General features: G+C 44.8%; 1 protein-coding gene across 4 annotated transcripts in view; it reads right to left on the reverse strand.

Moving 5' to 3' along the window:
• The window catches only part of ADAMTS12 (ADAM metallopeptidase with thrombospondin type 1 motif 12), a 290,866-nt gene that overhangs the window by 260,708 nt on the left and 6,374 nt on the right, over positions 1–23,784 (reverse strand). For 3 of the 4 annotated variants that reach the window (XM_004738059.3, XM_045079456.1, XM_045079457.1), the window contains exon 2: positions 21,760–22,124. The exons of the other annotated variant lie outside the window; for it this stretch is intronic. In XM_004738059.3, the coding sequence (XP_004738116.2) occupies positions 21,760–22,124 (365 nt within the window). The remainder of the gene's footprint in view (positions 1–21,759; positions 22,125–23,784) is intronic. 4 annotated transcript variants of the gene reach the window in all.

The raw sequence follows: 23,784 nt of genomic DNA on the forward strand, positions 1-23,784 counted from the left end.
CCTCTTCTGACTGAAAAACAACTGGTCTCAGAATGTCCCAGCTCTGAAATTAACCTGAGATGCTATTTCAGCTCTCAGTTCAACCTCCCTGGATGGCAGGTTCCTGATCAGTTACCAGATGCAGAACCGTGAGCAACTCACTTAACTTCCCTGTGCCTCAGTTTCTTCTTCTGAAGAGTGGACACCACAACAGGACCACCTCATAAAACTGGGTTGAAGGTTAAATAAAATCCAAAAGTAAAACACATAATATAATGCCTGGCACACACCTGAAAGCTCAATGTAGTAATAGCCATGGCATAGCACCAAGGGTAGGCTCTCCTCCCAAGGTTCCAAGAGCGCAACAAGCTAACTACAGCCTTGGTCTTCCATCACTTGATGGGTGTGGCCACTCAGCCACTGGTAGAAGTGGCCACCAAGGCCAACCAGCAAGGGTAGGAATGATCTTCAGCCTGTACACTCAGCCTCTGCTCAGTTTCTGATCTAGCCAGGTTGTCAGCCTCAGGCTCCCAGCTACCAAGGCCCATGGTCTAATGCAAAGGTTCCTGAGCCTAGAACCTTCCAGGTCTGCTAAACTGAGCTGCCTCCATCACCAGTCCTGTGGTGCTCACCTGGTCTTTGTGGCTAACCTTCAGCACCATCTCTTGGTTCATACACTAGCCCTGGATTTTCACCCTGAACTCCAGACTACCCAGCCAGGGGATGCTACCCACAGCCCTTAGAAGTTCTGGCCAGGGTTCCAAGACACAGACACTGCTAAAGCTGCCTTCACCTCCTGTTCCCCAATCTCACACTTCTCTGCCTCTCTGTCTGCTTCACATCCATCCTTGTATCTGCGAAAGGGATTCCGCCTCATAGCCAGGCTGTGCTGTAAGCCCTTATTCTGAAAACCACCTGCCTGCTCCTGGACAGCCTGGCACCCAAGCTTGGCCCCCCATCCTGGCGCCCAAGCTTGGCCCCGCGAGCATGCAGCAGTACAGAGCCTATGAAAAGCAGCAACGGCCAGCCTCACGGGCACCATGCTGGCCTCCAGCCCAACCTGCAGCTGGGCCCACACACCCACGGGAGGCATGTCCACAGGCTGGAGCGGAACACCCAGGGGCTTTAACACTTTCCAAAGCGGCCCACCCACAATCACCTCACCTACCAGCCCAAGCAGTTCACTGCCCTGGAGATCCTAGTGAAGGAGATGTGGTGGGCAGTGCCCATGGCGGGGGACAGCCCCGAGGTAGACCCGTGTTTCCCAGGGGTGGAGGATCCGCTGGGAAGAAAGGCATGCAGCCACCCACTTGGCACAGCCAGGAGCAACAGCTGGCAGCGTATTAGAAAGCATGGCCCTGGAGAGACAGCCTGAAGTATTTCTTCCTCCAAAGGGTCTTCAGGAAAGCAGCAGCCACAGTGCAGAGAACATGGCCCCCAGGACAGACCAGGCAGAGTAGCACAGGGGGCTGCAGTGGGCAGGTGTGATATCCGGTTTGCCTTCCGGGAAGGGGCCTCCAACACCATGCTGCACGGCTTGTGCTTCTGGGACCTGCACTAGCCCGAGCCCCCAATTCACGCCAGATGTCCCCAACAACACCACCGGTGGCAGAACCACGCGTGACACTGCAGAACCACGCCTGCTCCAGAGCCACAGCAGACGTTCCCAAACCAGGCCTGATGCTCTGGAACCAGACCTGATGCTCCAGAACCAGGCCTGACACTCCGGAACCAGGCCTGATGCTCTAGAACTACGCCTGCCACTCGAAAACCATGCCTGATGCTCCGGGGCCACAGCAGATACTCCTGAACCAGGTCTGCCACTCCAGAACCACGCCAGACACTCTGAAACCACACCTGCCACTCCAGAACCGCACCCGATGCCTTGGATCCACCCCAGATGCCCCGGAGTCCACGTTCAAATACACACACCCCCATCAATGCTGGTCGCCGCAGAACCATGCCCGAAGCCCTCATCCACACTGGATGCCCCTGATCCACAGCAGATACCCGAGACCTAATCTGGACACCCCAGGACCACTCCAGATCCCCTGGATCCACATCAGATACCCTGGAGCTACTCCAGAAGCCCTCAAACCACAACAGACCCTCCAGGATCCATGCCGAACACCCAGATTCATGGAGTACACTCTGGGGTTCAGGCCCAAGGCTCCAGATCCCCACAGGACACCCCTGATCCACATCGGAACCCCACACCTGTGCACACCCCGGGGCTTCCACTGGATGCCGCAGCCTTGCTTTCTCTCTGCTAGAAGCTGTACAGAAGTGCAGAAACCCTCAAAAAGTCTTCATGAAAGTCACACCTTTCCAAAAACTTCCTATCCTTGACAGTCTTCTTACTGTGCCCTGGGTCTTCGACATTATTTCCTTAGGGTTCTTGTTTGAACGACTCTCCTCTCTCTGTGGCATTAACCTCTGGATCCCCATGGCTCCTCTCAAGTCGCTCCCAACTTCAAAAAAGAAAAAGTCCGTTCCTACGTAATCTTGTTTCTCCTTATTCATTGACCTGTAACTATCTTTCCTTCAGAAAGAACTGACCACATTTTGAACTCCATTTCCTTCTCTGTCCCCTGCCATGTAATAGGTTATGGTTTCTGCCCACCCCACACCACTGTTCATCATGATTGCCGGGACATGGCAGACTCTGGCATCTGTTTTCCTCTTATACCATCCCCTTTCTGACTCCATGATCTCGAACCCCTGCATACCTGAATGCATGGTATTAACAACACCCATGCACCAGATAAGACTGTCTTCCCTCCTTAACTATGTCTCAGCACCGCCTTCTCAGTCTCCAGAACACAAAGATTATGACTTTACGTTGCTGGGACATCTACATATATAAGCCCAACAGGTAACTGGAAATGTTCACCTATGACTTACGAGATAGAAAATACTTCGTAATCCTATGCACAAATGTGAAATGTGTTCTCCTGGTGCCTTTTCAATCATGCCTCTGCTCCTTTTGCTGATTCACATCTTTCTTTCCAACGCTTACATAAATTTAAAAGATGCTTTACTTAGAAATGGATTTCAAATTATACAGCCGAATCAATGGTAAAACAGCATGGACTTGGGGGCTGATGTCTCTGTAAATAAACTTACAGAGCTGTGCCTATCCACAAAGGGAGGGCTAACAAAAGTGTAAGTCAGTCTCTTAAAAGCCTTTTAGAGCAAAAGGAATTCAAAACAGAAGTCATCCGCACTGCAACCCTTAAACAGACCTTTTTACACTGAAACTAGCATAAAGTTGACTTAATATCTATAATGTTCCATAAAGAACTATTGAGAACACACCACAGGCAGCTGGAAAAACACAGGGAAATAGGAAACAGGGAAAAACACAGGGAAATAGGAAACAGGCATGCTGCCAAGGACTGGGGCAGCCTCTCCAGCTAAGCCATCTAATGGTTAGGGCAGAGGCCCTGCAGGTAACTCAGACAAGGGCAGAAGACTCCAGGACACCAGCAAAGTGGGCACTACGTCCAGAGCTAGGGTAGCAGGTGTGAGCACAAAGGCCAGAAGCAAAAGCAAGGACAGCTTCCAAAGGCAGCGCCAGACGTGGTGGACACAGAGGAACTTACCAAGGCTGGGCTGAGAATCTGTCATCAGCCCTGGTGGCATCACAGAACACCTGACCTGGACAGGCATTTGGTGATCCCCAGACACACGTGGTCAAATTACGGACAAGGTGCCTTCCCCCTCCCTACTCTCCTCTCTTCCTCAACAACTCAGTTCTAAAGCCCCTAAGTAGTCAGGAGGCAGAAGGCATCTGCATGGGTTGGAGTAGGGAGGTCAGGGACCAGGGATCCCTGAGGTGGACCAGAGCAGCACATCAGCGCCTGAGTAGAGTGAAAAGATCTCTGCGGTGGGGAGATGTGGGATGCAGGGGAACAGACCTCAGAATGCAAACAAGGCAAAAGCAACACTGGGTTTCCAAGCTAGTTTCTGAGCCCTCACAACCCCACAGGGCAACAGCCTAGCTAGAGAATCAGAGCCCGTGGCCTGGCCTGAGGGCCAGACTCTAAGTGAGGTGAGGAGAGCAGTCCCTTGAGGCTTCTGCGGGGGGAACAGGAAGCGCATTTGAGGTGAGGAGGGTGTCCATCCAAGAGGGCAGCGGCTGCAGCGGGGCACGGGGCACAGGCCAGGGAGAAAATATGCCAAGAGTAACAGGAACCAGTGGTCGTTGTCAGAGAAGCTCTTTTGACAAATTTGAAAAGAGAGAAAACCAGAATGAATCCTGTGGTCTTGATCTGGAATTGAAGGTATTGGTATAAATTCATGACTTCCTACATAGGTACAGAGACTATAGACTGTAGGTGGACTTGTGTGTCTTGATTATGTGTAGGTACGCACGTCTACGCGTTCCACTGAGAGAGCCCGGAGCGGCAACACCCAGTAGCGATGAGCACGTCTAGTGCCCAGATCTTCGCTTAAATACCACTCTTCTGGCAGGGGAGTGGTCGTTGCAGAGGGAAAGTTCCCTGAAGAAGTGACTGATTCGGGGCACCTGCTGGTTCAGTGGGTTAAGCCTCTGCCTCTGGCTCGGGTATGGTCTCAGAGTCCTGGGATCAAGCCCTACATCCGCTCTCTGCTCGGCAGGGAGCCTGCTTCCTCCTCTCTCTCTGCCTGCCTCTCTGCCTACCTGTGATCTCTCTCTCCATCAAATAAATAAATTAAAAAAAAAAAAAAAAGAAGAAGAAGTGACTGATTCTAGGGCTGGGAAGATACAAGGTGATCTTAGAACATCTTACTGTACTGAAAACAACAGCGTGCTCAGACAAGGATGAGACAAGTCAGAAGGACACAGAAACCAGATGGAAGGGCCCCCACTGTCCAAACTGAGGTCACTGAGCATCGCAGTAAATAATGGCATATCACATGAAATGATAATGTATTAGTATGGACATATTGCCATAAATAAGGGAATGAGTCAATTGAAACCTGTGAGACAGAGAGTGCTCACTGCCCACAGCACCTTCTTGCTGTTCCTCCAAGAGGCTCTCTTTGCGCTTCTTGCTCCAGGGCCCAGACGCATGTTCCAGAAATGCTCTCTTCCAGTCTTTTGTTTGTCCTCCAAGCTCAGATCAAAAACTAGCCTCTCAAAAAAGCCTCCCAAATCCCAGACACCACTGGGTCCTTCTTTTATAGGGTCCTATAGCATTCACAGTGCTTGCCAACAGCCCAGTTCCATGTCAGCGGTTAGCCGTCTAAGAGCTCCTTCCAACAGTGCGCCACAATGACCGTGTCTGATGTTGTGGACGCTTAGTAACGGCAGCAGTCAGGTGCTGGGATTTCTCTTCCTGTGTAAGCTCTTGCTGGGGAATATTACCAAGGTGGACATTAACGAAACACACAGAGGACCTATGGGAAGTCATTCATTGCACCTCGCTGTCAAAACCAACTCCCTGAATGAAGTCATGGGAGGCCTTGGAGTGCAGATCTTCTGGCTCTGTGCTCAGAGATTCGTCCTATCAGACCACCAGGCTCCACCTCCGGTCCGGTAATTCCAGGTGACAGTCATAATTTCTGTTCTCCACACAGACACTAAAATTTTTAAGGTCTACACTAAAAATTTCCTTCCAATTTAAGACTGAATAATTAATTAGAAAGAAGAGATTATTATATATCCTCAATCTATATTATCGTATGTAATAATGATCTATTATCTCGATTATTAATGATCTATATTATTCAGCCTCGGAAAGGAAAATACAAATGGCCAACAGGTCTATGATAAGATATTCACCATCAGTAGTCACCAAGGAAATGCAAATCAAAACCAAAATGAGCTATCACTGCATACCTGTTGGGCATAGCTATGATTTAAAAAATTAAAAGCTAAGAATTGCTGGGAAGGATGTGTAGAAACTGGAACCCTCATACCCTGTTGGAGGGAATATAAAATATTAGTGCAACTGCTTTGGAAAATAATATAGAGACTGTTTAAAAAAAAAAAATAAGTATAGAACTACCATGTCACCCAGCAATCCCCCTTCCAGGAATATATCTGAAAGAATTGAAATCAGAATCTCAAAGAGATATGTATACTCCCATGTCCATTGCAGCATTACTCATAAAACCTGAAGGATGAAAATAACCCAAAGTCCATCAATAGATAAAAGGGTAAAGAAAATGTGTAAGCTGTGGAATATTACACAGCCTTAAAAAAGGAGGAAACGCCACTATCGTGACAACAGGGATGGGGCTGGAAGACATTATGCTCAGTGACATGATTCCATCATAAAATGAAGGCTGTATGATTCCTCTTAAAAGTAGCATCAAAAATAGTCAAAGGTGTAACGTGGAGACTAGAAGGGTGGTTATCAGAGGGTGGGGGAGAAGGATATGGGGAACTGTTCAATGGGTATAAATGTCACAGTTGTACAAGGGGAGTGAGTAGCAGAGATCTGCTATACATGAGAGCCTGTAGTTAACAATAAGGTGTTGTATACTGAAAAATGTCAGAGGAAGAACCTCATGTCAAGTGTTCTTACCGCAAAAAAGAAAAGGAAAAGAAAGAAAGAAAAAGAGATACATGGAAACTTTTGGACATGATGGGTATGTTTATTATCTGGGTTGTGTTAACAGTAACATAAGTACATACATAACTCCAAATGTACTACTCTGGATATATTAATTTTGTGTCATTTTTCTGAATACCAAGTATACCTCAGTAAAACCATGGTGGGGTTGCGGGGGAGAAGCACGTGCCACAACATGGTTGAACCCTGAAGATAATTATGCTAATTGAAAGAAACCAGTCACAAAAGAACAAATACAGTATGAGTCCATTTCTTTGAGGTCCCTAGAGTAGTCCCATTTATGGAGACATAAAGTAAAACAGGGGTTGCCAAGAGCTAAGGGGAAGACTCGGATGGGGAGCTGTAGTTTAATGGGTACGGGATTTGGGAAGCTGAGACAGTTCTGGGGTTGTGCAAGAATGCAAATGTCCTTCATGCCGTTGAACTTCAGACATTAAAGTGGTTAGTTTCTGTTATGTGTATTTTACTACACACAAAAGTAGTCTAGAATAATACCTCTTGAAGGCTAGGCAGAGCAATTCTGGGAGGTCCCTGGGAGGCAGAGGTAGGTGACAGTACAAGCTGCTTCATAAGTCTTTTTGTATTTTTTAAATGTTGCAGCCCATGAATGTATTACCTGCTTAAAAAACAAAAAACAAAAAACAAAAACAAAACAAAACAAAAAACAATTATAACTGGGGAGGAAAATCTGGAGTCTTCTCCTGGGGTGATTTGTACTCTAGATTATTTTTTCTTCCTCTGGATCAGTAATAAAAGGTGAAGACGGGCAGAAAGAGAGTAAAAACTTTAAATGCCCAAGCTTAAGGCAGAAAAATGTGTGTGAGGAAAAAGAAGTAATTGAAAATATTAATTTTCTTGTCCAAAAGAGTAAATGATGAATAATAAAGTATATGTTAATCCCAGGGCACTGCAAATAAATAGGAATAAATAATTTTAATTTGAATAAATAACTGGAATTAAATAAATGGGAATAAATACTTGAACATTAGAAAAGCCATTTTCTAGAGAACTGAATCTTCTACTTATTCTACAATTGTAACAGTAACATGAAAAATAATGGTATCAATAATAGTAATGGCTACAGTTTCTTAAACCTTTGCTCTGTAAAAGACAGTGTTACGTAATCAATATTTCATTTAATCCTTACAGGCAACAATAAAAAAAGGTGTTATTAGATTAGCCACATATTACAATCTCAAAGATCATTTGCCCAAATTTACCAAAATCTATCTAACTCAAGAATCTGCCAGGCTCTAAACACTAGATGCCTCTCACTGAAGTGACCTCAGGAAATCTCCAGGGAAAATTATCACTGGGAAAGTTCTCGTATCAGCATCTTCCTTCTGCTAGCCATCCAATTCCACAGCACAGAAAATGTCAGTGCCCACCTCTGGCACCCTCTCAGCCTAGAACACAATTTCTCACTCTCACATATTTTTTTTTCTAAAGATTTTTATTTATTTATGTGACAGACAGCTCACAAGTAGGCAGAGAGGCAGGCAGAGAGAGAGGAGGAAGCAGGCTCCCCACCGAGCAGAGAGCCTGGGATCACGACCCAAGCCGAAGGCAGAGGCCTCAACCCACTGAGCCACCCAGGTTGACTTTAATTTTTCAGATTTACTTTTCAAGGAGAGGTTTTTAGCTGCCCATGAATCATCACCTTCCTTTCACAGACCAGAAACCTGGGACCACAGGTGTGAAGGGACGTGCCTTAGCGCTTCTGCGAGCCAGGAGTGTCGGACACAAAGCACAGGTCCCTCAACTCCAGGTCCGATGTTTTTGATTAATAAAAGCCTAAATCTCAGGGGACTGGCCTGGAGATTAGAGTAAAAAGGAAGAAAAGCCTGCTTACCAAATTTGCGTCTCTCTATTAAAACAGTTTAATGTAAACAGAATTAACTAATGAAATAGCAAATCCTTTCCAGAGAAAGGATGTAAAGCATTTATCACTGGATCTCAAAATCCTTTCCTGATCATTTGCCATGGCTACTGCTATCACAACCTTCCAGAGAAAAAAGAAAACTCACCCCGAAGGGAAATTGGATGGTTGTCCCTCAGTCATCATCCAAGGTCAGATGTACCCTCCGGTACAATGCAATTGCAAATGAATGAGGGTCAAGGCTGTTTTTACACACTTAACTATACCTGTATCTGTAAATTAACTAACTGTACTTAACTAACTTAACTATAACTGTAACTGTGATTTCAGCCATTTCTCCTGCAACATAGCTTTAGATAAAAACCTCTTTCTGTGGACTTATTCTGCATTAGGTAGTGCCCTCTTCTCATACCTAACACACACACACACACACACACACACACACACACACACACCCCAGAGTCTGCTTCTCTTCTTCCAGTAAACTCCATCTCATCCAGAAGCTCTGCTAGAACAGCCTATTTCCATTGTTCTTTCTCTATCAAGCTACACAGAGATTGGAAAGGAGATAAGAAAATTTTTTTAAGTTTATGTATTTATTTATTTTTAGGTAATTTCTACACCTAACGTGGGACTCAAACTCATGACCCCAAGATCAAGAGTTGCATGGTCTTCCAACTAATCCAGCTAGGTGACCCAAGATTAAAAATATAATTGGGGCAACTGGATGTCTCAGTTGATTAACCAGCTGACTCTCCATTTTGGCTCAGGTCATGATCTCAGGGTCATGATCTCTGGGTCCTGAGATCCAGCCCTGCACTGGGCTTCACACTGGGCATGGAGCCTGTTTAAGACTTTCCCTCTCCCTCTGTACCACTCCCCTCTGGCTCATTCTAGTGTGCATGTTCTCTCTCTCAAAAAAAAAAAAAAAAAGAAAGAAAAAAAGAAATATAATTTAATAAATGATATATAAGAGGTATAACTAAATGTGATTAATTTAATTAATATATACTATTATATATAACTGATGTAAATTACTTGAAGAATTTATAAGTAATATATAACATATAAAACATATATTATAAAATATGTAACATATAAAGTTATATAAGTTAAATATACCTGTTTTGGAAGTTAAAACTTATATAAGTTAAATAAGCCTCAATTTAGCTAACTGCTCCACTTCATGGGTTCCTGTTACAGATCTGTTAAAAAAAAAAACAAAAGATAGTAAAAATATCTAAAACACAGCAAGAGTAAGAAAAAGGAAGGAAAGCCAAAAAGAAAGCCCAGAAAACCCACAGCTTGTCGGGGAGGGGGGAGGATCAGTCATCAGAGATAAGCTGAGAATGTTGGCCCTCTCTGCAAGAGAAAGGGGCCCTCTCTGCAAGAACATCCTCCCAGAACTGAGGGGAAAGCCTCATTCTTGCTTTGCCATTGCCCCTTTATTCCTAGACTTTCCTGAACATCCTGGAAAACTCCACACTTACAATCTCTTAAGGGAGTATTTATAAACATTAAGGTTTCCTCGTTGTTGACCCAAACTTAGCATCAGCAAGGCTCCATCCTCTTGGGAGCAGGAATGAAAGTCTAAACAGTATCAGTTGTTAGGGTCTCTCCTAGTCTTTGGAAGGTCAGGAAAGCCTATCTGTTCTCAACAGCTTAGATGAAGACCCCAAAACAAAAGATAATTGTTTAGCATACTCATCAGGGAGGAGATTAAAGAACTTGAGAACAACGGGAAATTGTCCTGGGAAGAGCTCTCCATGCCAGGGCCGAGGGTTCTAATATAACAAAATGCCATGGAGGACAGAAGAGAAGCAAAGGATGACAGAGAGCACCCCTGGCCAGCAGAGCCCCTCTTATTTGGCTCCCAAGCTCTCGTGTATCTTTTCAGTCTTTTTTTTTTGGAATCACATTATCTAAGATTCCTCTTCCAACCTTCTATCCACCAACATCCACTGGGACAGCAGCATCCCCCCCTACTGCTTCCAAGCTTCATGAGATGTTCAGGCCAACAATTTGCCACAAGGTTGCAGTATGTAGAAAGGAGAACTCAACCAGAATGAGTGTCTCTAGGTGCGGTGGACCGATGCCTGTCAAATAGTTATGCACATACAAATTACCCGAGGATCTTGTTAAAATATAGGTTCTGATTCAGGAAATCCTGGTAGGACCTGAGAATCTGCATTAGTAATAAGCTCCCAAGCGATGTTCATGCCAGTGGTCCGAGGGCCACACATTTCACAGCAAGGACTCAATCCACTCAAATAACAGACTCAAAAAAGGCAAAGGGTCTCAACTAAGATCACACAGAAGTAGGATTGAGTCCAGTTCCTCCGACTCCCAAATCCAGTGTGATTGCTCTGTATGAAAAATATGCCAAGTCTCCACAGACCTGGTTCCGTTCCGTGTCCCTCTGACATAGGTTGTCTGGTCAAAAATAAATCAGTTAGGTCACACTGAAAGATCATCTCCAGCAACCAAGCGAAACATTTTTTTCAGTTACAAAACATAAAACTCAGGCCTCCTGTTTTCTCATTTTTCAAAGCTCTTATTAATATCTGTTAGTCAAAGGAGACATTTGTGAAAGGAACTAGAGCTTTCTGAAAGCTAATATTTAAGCTCCCTGGACTTATGATTCACACTCCATCAAAAAAGAGGAGGAATGTTAATACAGGAACATCAAGTGGGAAACTCTGGACATTTTGTCTTCAGTCTCTGTAATGAAAACAGAAATGAGATTCCAAATAGTCTTCAGAGAAGAGAGACAGAGGAGGAGAGAGTAACATCTCTAGCTAAATTCGTGTGAAACCATAAGCTAAGTAATGAACCAGTAACAACAGAGCACCTGGCCTCTCAGCTCCGGTTAGCTGAAGGTCAGCTCCTTCAGGACCAAGCTCCTGACCTGTGCTTGGTCCACAGAGAAGGCCCTTAACTCACAATCCAGTAAAAGAAAGAAAATAATGCCGCTTCTTGAAATACAGGTTCTACAGTTCTCTCTCTCACTTCCTGTATATCATGCTGGGAACTCACAAGATGAACCGAAAAGGAAGCAGAAAGACAAAAAAGAAGGAGGGCGGGGGGAAACTCATGTTTCTGAGCCTCTAACACAAAGCACTGATGGTGAGGAGGGGACTCTCCCACCAGCCAGAGGCCCTGTTCCAAAGTCTCAGGTCAGAGTAAGCATGGGTCTGACAGGGCAACCCCCAAAGGTCAGGGGTCATAGGGAATTCCTCAGCCTGGGAGCAGGGTTAGAGGATACACAGAGCCTTTCTTTCCATCCCTCCTGCTGAGGAACAACAAACCCTGACCCAGAGGCATCCCACAACTCAAAAGGACTGTTTTCTGCAAACAAGCCACAGAGTTCCAGATCAGGAAGCAAGGCAAGAAGCCATGCTGGGGAAGTTTTCCCACACAGCTCTGCCAGTGCATTTCATTCCTTGGCTACATCACCCCTTCAGCCAGAGTTCAAGAACAAGAGGGCAGAAATGGTTACATTCTTTGATTGTATGGAAAAAGAACACGCAGACCTTTCCATCTGGGTCAAGAATTGACCCACACTGAGGGACTCATGTGGTAGGAAGCCCACCCCTCTGTCGGTGGAGGTGCCATGCTTGAGCTTAGAGGTTTACATATCATTCATGTCACTGACAGCATTTGCACAGCGAAACACAGAGAACACTTAATTCTTGCACTTATGGAAATGAGAACCTAACAAAGTTCCCAGAGTTACAGTGCTATAACAGCATGCGGTAGCAAAATCTGAGGTCTTGGTAGTGAGAGGCTGGAGGACCACTCCAAGGCTTCATAGTGGCCCACAACCTAGAATTAAATCTCATTTTTGAGCATACCTTCCATTTGTTCTGGTGACATAAATCAAAATTCTCTTCACCTCAATGCAAAGCTGACTAATCAAGGAAACAAGGATGCCTTCAAACATGGGTATTGGGTGGAAATGTGTTTCTCTGACATGTCGGTAGGATCTGAGCATTTATGTAACCGTCTCTTCTTGAGAAAGCCTCCTCCCTCAGTCCAGCTCAAGCAGCTGTTCACTGGAGATCCGAAGCCAAGAACCCAATAATCTCGGGAAATAGACACAGACTTGTTGTTCACCTTGAATTGAAGAAGAGGTTGGGAAAACGTTTTGATCAAGACTTTCGGGAGGTCAATGGAAAAGGCTCCCCTGGGGCGCCTGGGTGACTTGGTCAGTTAAGCGTCTGCCTCTGGCTCAGGTTATGATCCCAGGGCCCTGGGATCAAGCCCTGCATCGGGCTCCCTGCTCAGTGGGGGACCTGCTTCTCCCTCTCACTCTACCTGCCATTTCCTTGCTTGTGTGCACCCTCTCTCTCTGTCAAATGAATAAATAAAATCTTCAGAAAAAACAAAAAAGGAAAAGGATCTGCTCTTAATGCCCATACATAGCCCAACTCTCCATACTGCTATATGAAACTGAGCACCTCCGGCTTTGGGAAACGTGCAAACAATGGGAGACTGTGTCCTCATGTGACTGTCACCTGGGGGCCACAGAGCCAGCCCAAATCCTGTGGGTAGGCGGCTCCGGGATTATTCTAATAGCACACATTTGGGCAAATTGCAAGAAGGTATGCAAGAGAGACAGATGAAATTATAAAGGTATCCCTTTCAGACAGATGAATTTTAAAAGGCACCTAAGTTGACAAACAAAAAAAAAGAGGCTCCACTTTGGGCAAAGAGCTTATAAAAATCCCTCTCTTCCTCCTGAAACTAGGATTTAGTTCCATTAGCAGCGTGAGAGCTGGATTTCAGCCCTCACTGGTCCCTGTGATGGGGTGCTTTTATGGGGTTGGCAAAGCACAAACTGCCCTGGGGGGCCCAGCCACCTTCGGCTGGGGATTCCCCTGAAGCAAGTAGCTATTCCTTACAAGAAACACCTGGAAAGAAGTAGAAACAAAGATGGGCCTGACTCTGGGGTGAGATATTCTCCTCCTTTCTCAGAGGCTCGTGATTGGGCACAGGACTCGGGAGACAATTATGCTTCTGTGTACCCTTCAGCAGGGGGATTAACAGTGGGGCGACCCTTGCTACAGATCAAAAGCCCAGCACTTGGTTAGAAACCCTCTTGGAGCTCAGCCTACACCCAGCACAGCCAAAGCGAAGAGAAGTTTCAGGTCATTATTCGTATTGTCTTTCCTTCCTTTTAATGCAAACTTTCTAAAAGAGTCTTACTAAAAATTACACTTTGAAGAAGAAGAAAAGGTCTGACCCAAGCCCAGAAGAGAACAGCAGAGTTGACAGCAGTGTCCCCTTCCCAAACTCAACATGATGGTGGCAGTCCCAGCGTTCTTAGAGTGATGAACCCAGGAGGGCCACAGAGCAGAGCGACATCACACCGCCATCACGAGGAGCCAGTGCCCTGGGAACCCACCCGAAGTGACTCAGGGACCATTTCAGCAGACTATGTTTTAGAAGTCAATAGATGGCTTTCCGGCCCTTGGTTGAGTCGTTGAGGAACCATAATCTCATCGTGAAGCCACAGCCAGGGACGGTCTGCAGACACGTGGGGCAGGAGAAGGCTAACGGCTGAAATAAACACGTCCATCCCTTCAACCATGATTTACTGAAAGTTTACTACGGAACACAGCTAAACATGCGTGAACAAGACAGGGTGAGGGAAAGAAGAGTTAGGCAAAAAGGAGAAGAAAATAGCAGGTATTGCCGGTTCTTTTTTAAAATAAAACAGGCAATGTGATGGAACTCTGGAGGTGTCTCTGTAGACTGAATGGCCAGGGAAGATCATGAGCGGGGATCTGAGAGACAAGAAGGGGCATCTACGTGGAAGTCTGAGGGAAGAGCATTCTAGACAGAACATGAATGCAAAGGCGATGAGGCCAGAGAGAATTCTGGGCAGCGTGACTGCAGAACTAGGCAGGAGGCCACGGGGATGGGGCAGGAGGGCAGCGAGGCAGGCCGGGAGCAGGTCAGAGGGAGCCTGGCAGCCAGGACAAGACATTTGGATTTTATCCTGCTGTGGTGGGAAATAAGCGGAGATTTTAAGAAGCAGAGTGCACCGCTCTATAAATGTGTTCAAAAGTCCAGTGTACCGCTGTGAGAAATGACTTGCAGGGAATTAACACAGGAAGTGGGGAACCACTTGGGAGGTCAGTGCTGTGGTCCAGGAGAGACAGAATGGTGACTAGAACTAGAGGAGAGTTTCTCAACCTCGAAATGATTAATATTTTATACCATATAATCCTTTGCTGCAAAGGGCCGTTCTGTGCACTGTAGAAAGTTTCCAACATCTCTCACTAGAATCCAGAAGCAATCTCCCCCTTCCCAGGTGTGACAACCAAAAATATCTCTAGACATCCCCAAATGTCCCCTATAGGGCAAAACTACTGCTGAGAACGAGCGGACTAGGGTGTTAGCTGTGGAAGTGACACGAGTAATTGATTCTGCACACACTGGGATGGAAGAGCCGACAGGATTTGACAGGAATAAATACAGAGTGGGAGAGAAGTAGATGAGTCAATAATAATTCCATGGGTTTGGGCCTGGGTAACCAGAAGAACAGAGTTGACACGTACAGCGATCGGAAAGATGACAGGAGGAGGGAATAGAGAATATTGCTTGGGGGCGCCTGGGTGGCTCAGTCAGTTAAATGTCTGCCTGCAACTCAGGTCATGATCTCGGGGTCCTGGGATGGAGCCCTGGGTTGGGCTTCCACCTCAGTAGGGAGCCTGCGTCTCCCTCTCCCTCTGCCTGCCATTCGGCCTGCTTGTGCTCGTTCTCTCCCTCTCTCTGTCAAATAAATAAATCAAATCCTCAGGAAAAAAAAAAAAAAAAGAATATTTCTTTGAACGTGTCAAATTTAAGATTCCTATTAGGCATACATATAAGATGGCCAAGAGCTGGAGTTATAAGGAAATATCAAATAAATAAATAAATTGAGTAGTTATTCACATAAGTATAAAGAGATGGAGAAAGATACGATGACAGAGGAGCGAGAGATAGACAGGTGGATACAAAAGGCAAACAGGTAACTGTACAAATAGATCATTACGTAGACGATAGATAATAATGATAGATGATGAATGAACAGATGGACAGATGGACAGACAGGCTGACAGAGAAGTTGATAGCATTTGCGGCTGGTCAGGATCCACCTAATAAGAGGGTCAAGTGAGAGAAGAGGGAGCCACAGACCAAGCCCTGGGACACTCTATTAATTAAAAGATACAGAAAGGAGCAAAGGAGGTGGAGACGGAACTCTCAGAGTGGTGGGTAGGAGTAAAACCATAATAATGTGGTGTCACTTAAGCGAAGAGAAAAAAATACTTAAAAATAGGAATTGTGTCACATAGTGCTGAAACACAAGTACAAGGAAATCAGAAAGGCACCGACCAGCAACATGACCTTCACTGTTGACCTGACAAGAACAGTTTTGTTGAGGTGTCCCAGCACTGTCGGTGAAGAGATCAACTCCTCCTACTCAGCCAACAAGAGACAAAAGGTCAGGATACTTTTCTTAAGTATTTGAAGCTGTTATCTATAGCGGTGTGAGATAAGCAGGGCTGACTAATGGGATTATCCATTTTTTTCAGGCAGGAATAGTTTGCAAGGGGCCTATGAGGGTTAAGGCAGTCACGGAAATGAAGGTTCTTGCCACAGCTTTCGAGACAAGCTGACACTTAAAAACCTATCAAAAGGGAAAAGGGCACTGGAATTCTTTGGACTGAAAAGAAATCGTAAATCATACTAACGAGCCATAGAAACTTGGGTTCCATCAGAGCAGACTCTTCTCCAAATTTGCTCTGAATCGATGAGCTAAGTCTCCCTGGGAATCAAATGCCATCATCCCACCAGCGGCCATCTTTGAACAGCAGGGGACACAGTGAGGCTCCAGCGCAGAAGAAAGTACTATCGTTCTACCAGACTAATTTAGAATCAGAAAACTCTCCAAAATAGAATACTTCAAGAATAAATAGGAGTGAACAAACCAAGGGAACAAATTTGCAAAAAAAGTTTTCACTAATTTTTCCCCAAATAAATTCTCTGATCCAGAAAAGTGAATTAGAAAAAAAAAAAAAAATACAAGGCAATTTTTGATTCCACTTAACAGCCTCATTCTCTAATCACACTAACTACCTGACAGGTGGTACAGGCCTGCCCTTGGTAAGGACCGCCCACTTAATGGCTGGGAGATTTCCTGGTGAGAAATGCCATCAGAGTAAGATTTAGAAGGGAGGGCCCAAGGAGCTACAAAATTCTCATCTTGGGAAGGACGGACAACCTAGACAACCTAGTATTTTGGACATTTTCAGTCCCACCAGTCAACCTGGATAAGTTTCATGAGAAGAATTGGAAGAGACCTACTGTGTTCATGGATTGGACTAAACATAACACATGCTAATTCCCCAAATCTCTCTCTCTATATATATAGATTTAACGTAATTCCTACCAAATCTCAGAAAATTTTTGTGGTCCGATTATTCTAAAATGTACAGGGAAAGGCAAAGGAACAAGAATTACTAAAGCAGGTTTGAAAAAATGTAACATGGCAGGAATCGGTCTACTTGATTTCCAAACTAATTATATAGCTACTACAGTAGTAAAGATTCTACTGGTGGAATAGAACATAAAACTCAAAAATAGACTCACAAAAATAAGCCTCAGAAAGCCTTTCCCAAATGCCACCTCTGTCCTTAGGTTTGGGGGGTGGGGGCTTAAAAGTGAATATATCCTAAGCTCAAATCCTGTGGATTTGAGTGTAGGGTCATGTTTGGGTGAAAGGAAAATAAATAACACAGAAGTCAAATTCCCAGATAATTGATCAGGAGAAATCAGACACACGTCCAATCACTATCCTTTTGATGAGGGGCACTGGGTCTTTTTTTTTTTTTTTTTTTTTTTTTTAAGATTTTATTTATTTGACAGATCACAGTAGGCAGAGAGGCAGGCAGAAAGAGAGAAGGGAGGAAGCAGGCTCCCAGCTGAGCAGAGCCCAATGCGGGGCTCAATTCCAGGACCCTGAGACCATGACCTGAGCCGAAGGCAGAGGCTTTAACCCACTGAGCCACCCAGGTGCACCGGGTCTTAATCGCAAATGAACTTGAAGCTGGCCAGCTTGTATGCTCACAGAAAGGAAAAGAAAGTCCTTTGGATTTTAGTGCCTATTTTATAACTGTTCATTAACTGCTCAATTCTGGGTGAAGGGCTCCAAGGCAATGCAAGTGGACTGGCTCTTCTGGCAAAAAAATCATTCATCAATTTGAATCTAAAATTTTCCATCATCTTGGCTACCACATTAGTCCATTAGTTTATATTTGCTTTTTTGTGCCCCTGTACTCAATATGAATCTGGAATCTGAATATGAAAACGCCCAGATGGTTGTCTTCATGGCTCCCTGGGGCCATGTGAAATTGAAAAGATCCCAATATTCTGTTCCCAAGCCTGGAATAATGCTAAACAGTGTGCAACCTCCCTTACAAAGCACAGGGTGAAAAGAGGGGCCAACTGAGAGCAGCGGTTCTCAACCCTGGCTGCACACGAGCATTACTGGGGAGAGCTGCAACTGTAGAGTCATATTAGCTAATACTGTTAATTAATCCCCTCTCACGCCAATCCATTGGCCGGCAACACTGACCGCATGTTAGAGTTTCCCAGGGAGCTTTAAAGAATTACAGATGTCTGAGCTCCCCTCTCAGACCCATCAAATCAGAGCATCCGGGAGGACAGGTGGGCAATGGGTACTTTTGAAAAGCTCCCCAGCATCATTTACTGAAGAGACTGGCTTTTTTCCACTGTATATTTTTTCCTGTTTTGTCAAACAGTATTTGACCATAAGAGTTGCAGGTTCATATCTGGGCTCTCTCCTCAGTTCCACTGGTCTGTGTGTCTGTTTTTGTACCAGTACCATGCTGTCTTGGTGATCACAGCTTTGTAGTAAAGCTTGAAATCAAGCAACGTGATGCCCCCAGCATTGTTTCTCTTTTTCAACATTTCTTTGGCGATTCTGGGTCTCTTCTGGTTCCATACAAATTTTAGGATTGTTTGTGCCACCACTTTGAATAATGCTTTTGGTATTTTGATCGGGATGGCGTTGAAAATATAGATAGCTCTGGGCAGCATACACAATTTAACAATGTTTATTCTTCCAATCCATGAGCATGAAATGTTTTTCCATCTTTTTGTGTCTTCTTCAATTTCTTTCACGGGTGTTCTCTAGTTCCTTGAGTATAGATCATTTACCTTCTTTGGTTAGGTTTGTTCCAAGGTACTTACGGGTTTTGGTGCTATTGTAAATGAAATTGGTTCTTTAATTTCCCTTTCTACAGTTTCACTGTTAGTGTATAAGAAAGCAACTGATTTCTGTGCATTGATTTTGTCTCCTGTCACATTACTGAATTGCTATATGAGTGCTAGAAATTTGGTGGTGGAGTCTTTTGGGTTTTCCACATAAAGTATCATGTCTCTGTGAAGAAAGAGAGTTTGACTTCTTCTTTGCTAATTTGAATACCTTTTACTTCTTTTTGTTGTCTGATTGCTTCAACAAAGCAGGAAAAAATATCCAGTGGGAAAAAGACAGTTTCTTCAATAAATAGTGCTGGGGAAAATGGGACAGTTAAATACAGAAGAATGAAACTCAATCATTCTCTTACACCATACACAAAGATAAACTCAAAATGGATGAAAGACCTCAATGTGAGACAGAAAGCCATCAAAATCCTAGAGGAGAACGTAGGCTGTAACCTCTTAAACATCAGCCATAGTAACTTCTTTCAAGACACGTCTCCAAAGGCAAAGGATACAAAAGTGATAATGAACTTTTGGGACTTCATCAAGATCAAAAGCTTCTGCACAGCAAAGGAAACAGTCAACAAAATAAAGAGGCAACCCACAGAATGGGAAAAGATACTTGCAAACGACACTACAGACAAAGGGCTGATATTCAAGAACTATAAAGATCTCCTCAAACTCAACACACACAAAACAGATAATCATGTCAAAAAATGGGCAGAAGACATGAACAGACACTTCCAATGAAGACATAAAAATGGCTATAACAGACACATGAAAAAATGTTCATCATCACTAGCCATCAGGGAGATTCAAATCAAAACCACATTGAGATACCATGTTACTCCAATTAGAATGGCAAAGATTAAAAAGGCAGGAAATAGCAAATGTTAGAACTTGGAGAAAGGGGAACCCTCTTAAACTATTGGTGGGAATACAAGTTGCTTCAGCCACTTTGGAAAACAATGTGGAGATTCCTAAAAAAAATTAAAAATAGAGCTACCCTATGACCCTGCAATTGCACTACTGGATATTTACCCCAAAGACACAGATGTAGTGAACAAAAGAGTCACATGCACCCCCATGTTCATAGCAGCAATGTCCACAAGAGCCAAACTGTGAAAAGTGCCAAGATGCCCTTCAACAGATGAATGGATAAAGAAGATGTGGTCCATATATACAATGGAATATTACTCAGCCATCAGAAAGGATGAATACCCAACTTTTGCATCAACATGGACGGGACTGGAGGGGATTATGCTGAGTAAAATAAGTCAAGCCGAGAAAGTCAATTATTGTATGGTTTCACTTACTTGTGGAACATAAGGAACAGCATGGAGAACATTAGAAGAAGGAAAGGAAAAATGAAGGGGAGGAATGAGAGGGGGAGACAAACCATGAGACTGTGGACTCCAAGAAACAAACTGAGGGTTTTGGAGAGGAGTGGGGTAGGGGGGTGGGTTAGCCCAGGTGGGTATTAAGGAGAGCACATACTGCATGGAGCACTGGGTGTTATATGTAAACAATGAATCCTAGAAAACTACATCAAAAACTAATGATGTACTGTATGGTGACTAACATAACATAATAAAAAATTTAAAAAATTTTTTTAAAAAACTCCCCGTGGATCCTAATGTTCAAACAGGGTTATGAGTGACTGTTGTAGTCCGGTGACCGTTAGACTTCAGTGAGCACCAGAATCTCCTGGAGGACTCATTAAAACAAAGGTTTCAAATAGGCAGATAACAGAGACAGAAAGTAGATTCATGGTTCCCCAAAACTACGGAAAATGAGGGGATCAGAGTGCAACTGGTAGAAAGACTCGGGCTCAAATGAACTGTGCAATTTATTCAACATCTCCAAGCTTCATCATCTACGCAATACAACCAAGATGGGGGTCTGGAGAGCAGGAGAGAAGAACGTATGGAAACTACCTCATATGCCAATGCCACATATTTTAGTACCTGGTATGCTGGAAACATAAAAAAAGATAATAGCCACCAACAACCATTGAGTGCGTATTGTTTATAAGCACTCTTCTAAGGTGTTTATATATATTAATTCATTTAATTTCCACAATATCCTATAGGGATCAGCAAATTTTTTTTCTATAAAAGCCAGATAGCAATTTTTGGGGCCTCATGGGTTATACAGTCCTGACCCCAACTACTCATCTGCTGTTGTAGTCCGAAAGCAACCTTAGAGAATGCAAACGTGTGGGCTTATCTGTTTCCAGTAAAGCTTTATTTATAAAAACAAGAGATGAACAGATTTGGTCGGCAAACCATAAGCCACGCCCTGGTATATGAGATGGGTACTGTCACAATCTCCATCTCATAGATAAGAAAACGAAGGCATGGGGCGCCTGGGTGGCTCAGTGGGTTAAGCTGCTGCCTTCGGCTCAGGTCATGATCTCAGGGTCCTGGGATCGAGCCCCGCATCGGGCTCTCTTCTCAGCAGGGAGCCTGCCTCCTCCTCTCTCTGTGCCTGCCTCTCTGCCTGCTTGTCATCTCTCTCTGTCAAATAAATAAATAAAATCTTTAAAAAAAAAAAAAAAAGAAAAGAAAGAAAGGCATGAAGGGATAAACTGACTGCCTAAGTTTCTGTATGAAGTCTGATGACGAAGTCTACACAGTCAACTATAGACCGCAAAAGCTGCTGACAATACCGTTAACACCAGTGAGCCTCTCACTCAGTGCAAATCCAAGTTTTCCAAATTCAAAACGGGCCGGCCAGCCAGTGAGGCACAACACCCTCACAGAGGCCTCAGAGGCTGAAGACGCAACCCCAGTCCTCCCTTGCTCCCAGGCAGTCCCTGGTTGAAGTTGCTCTCCCTGCTCGGAGTCCTCAGCGCCCTCACTCTCCATACCTTCCAGATCGGTCAACTTTTTCTTTTGCATTTCTTCCCCAACCCATTTGGCAGCCAGGACCGCGCACATCACAAGTGCTCAGTTTGCACACACTGAAGGTGTGTGTGAACCCATGGGTACTGGGTGTGTAAGCCGAGAGGACAGGGGCCTGGGGGCAGAGGAGGGAGAGAGGGACCCAGGCACTCACCAGTCCCTGGCAGGCACTGAGGGCTGCGGTCCCGATGCTGGCACCCTGTTGCAGCACTGTGCCCCTGAGATGGCAAGGGGGTGCTGAGGAAGCCACCATCTTCACGTGGGAAAGGTTCCCGTACCTCCTCTCCAAGATATAGCTTTTGGAAAGAAATCCCTGATTGACCGACAAGTTAAAGAACAGGTCCTTCTCCTCATGTGAAATTCTGTAGTACACCCGGTCCTCTGAGCCATCCACATCTCTCTTCCTCCTGCTGTTGTCAGTGACGGGATGGTGCAAGCCATAGGACAGAAAGTGCCCCCTGGCATCTACTCGGACTGGGGCCACCACGTGGTACTCGGGCAGGGCCTTGAGAAAATGCTCTGAAAGAAGAGAAGACAAAGAATGAGACGGCGAGCACTCTCGGCGGAGTCTACAGCAAGGTCAACGCTCCGCCGTTCGGAACTTAGCGTGTTGAGGGCAAAATACCAGCGTTGGCCTGAAGTCTGCAGGTCCCATCTACTGCACAAACACTGTCAACAGTAAATTCCCTGAACAACTCAAATCCACTCGGGGCCCCTCCTTGAGGACACGTGGCAGTCTGAGCCGACACCCAGGCACAACTCTGGAGGGCAGATGTTTTCCCAGAGTCAAATTAAGATGAATTCATTCATGAGGCGTTCTGTTAGCAAAGGGGCAAGGTCAGCGAAAGGAATGTTTCAAGCCTCAAGTTCTTGAATACAAATCGCAGAGCTCCACTGTTTATTTGAAGGAGCTTAAACGCCTCAGGAACATCTCATTAACTTGGGTCCGAGGAAAAATAAAAACAGCTAACCGGTCGGTCGGTCGTATACACGCCGACAAACTTCACACCAGTCACGGTGTTCGCGTTCTGTGCCGCGAAACGGGTCCTTAAAAAAACCAACTCGCATTTTCTTTCTGTGTTAACGAAGTATACAAAATAAAATGGTAAGATGAAAACTACCACTTTAAAAACGCAAGACAGGAACAACGCTTGTCCCTTCCACACGCGAGAACATACACGCACCTTTTGGCTTGCTCACGCTTAAATTCCCACCCCTTCCTCCTCAGCCCGATGTTTGAGAAGAACAAGGAATCTAACAGGAGCAAATCATCACTCGGGATTACAGACTATTTAAGGCAAACCATGAGCCACTTAGTAAAATAACCAACTTTTGCATTAAAGGGGGAAAAAAAAGAAAAGAAAAGGAGCCAGGGTGGAAGCAAGAGAGAGAGGGGAGAAAACAAGTGCCACCTGCCGTCTCCCAGCGACATTCCGCCTCCCAGCCTATGCAGTTTCGGCTGTTAACTTCCCGCTACCCTGTCTGTTGCACTGACAGCCCGTCTGTTCTCATTTAGGTTTGGAAGTCCCAACTCCAATCCCCCTTCTTTCTCCTAATGTTCCTGGCTGAAGTTCCCTCAGGTCCTTACTTTCCATACCTCCCAGAATACCTCATTTTACCGTGCTTTTTGTTAATGAGACTTTATTCCCGAAGCCTCTGGGGGCCAGAATCTTGCACGTCACAGGTGCCTGACGCGTAATGTGTCACTCAATCAGTGAGCACATTTGTAGCTGGTTAATTAAAAGAACCGGACTTAATGGGGGTACATTTATAAAACAGCCTCTTTTCCCAGATAACTGCCTTCCAACACACTTCGTGAAATCGTTTGTTTCTGCCTTGGATGAAATTTGGGGCCGAGCACAGAGTTTTCACTCTTAGGTACTAATGAACAGTCTCCGTTTTTTAAACATAAAAAAAAAAAAAAAAAAAATCCAGAACTATTGCTTCTGATCGCAGCAGTTCAGAGCAAGAGATCACACAGCAACATGGATATATCTTTAAAAACAATGTTGAGTGTAAAAGAAGAAACAAAACAAGTTAATACAGAGCCACTGACATCAATGGAAAATACAAGCACACCAAAACAATAATACAAAGTCAGCCAGAACATATGTAAATGAAAAATACATATGGAACCCATTAAAATGATTTTCCATGAGGAGGAATGGGTGTAGAGACA

The sequence above is a fragment of the Mustela putorius genome, unplaced genomic scaffold (genome assembly GCF_011764305.1).
Source record: "Mustela putorius furo isolate JIRA1106 unplaced genomic scaffold, ASM1176430v1.1 tig00000407_pilon_pilon_pilon, whole genome shotgun sequence".
Taxonomy (NCBI): Eukaryota; Metazoa; Chordata; class Mammalia; order Carnivora; family Mustelidae; genus Mustela; species Mustela putorius.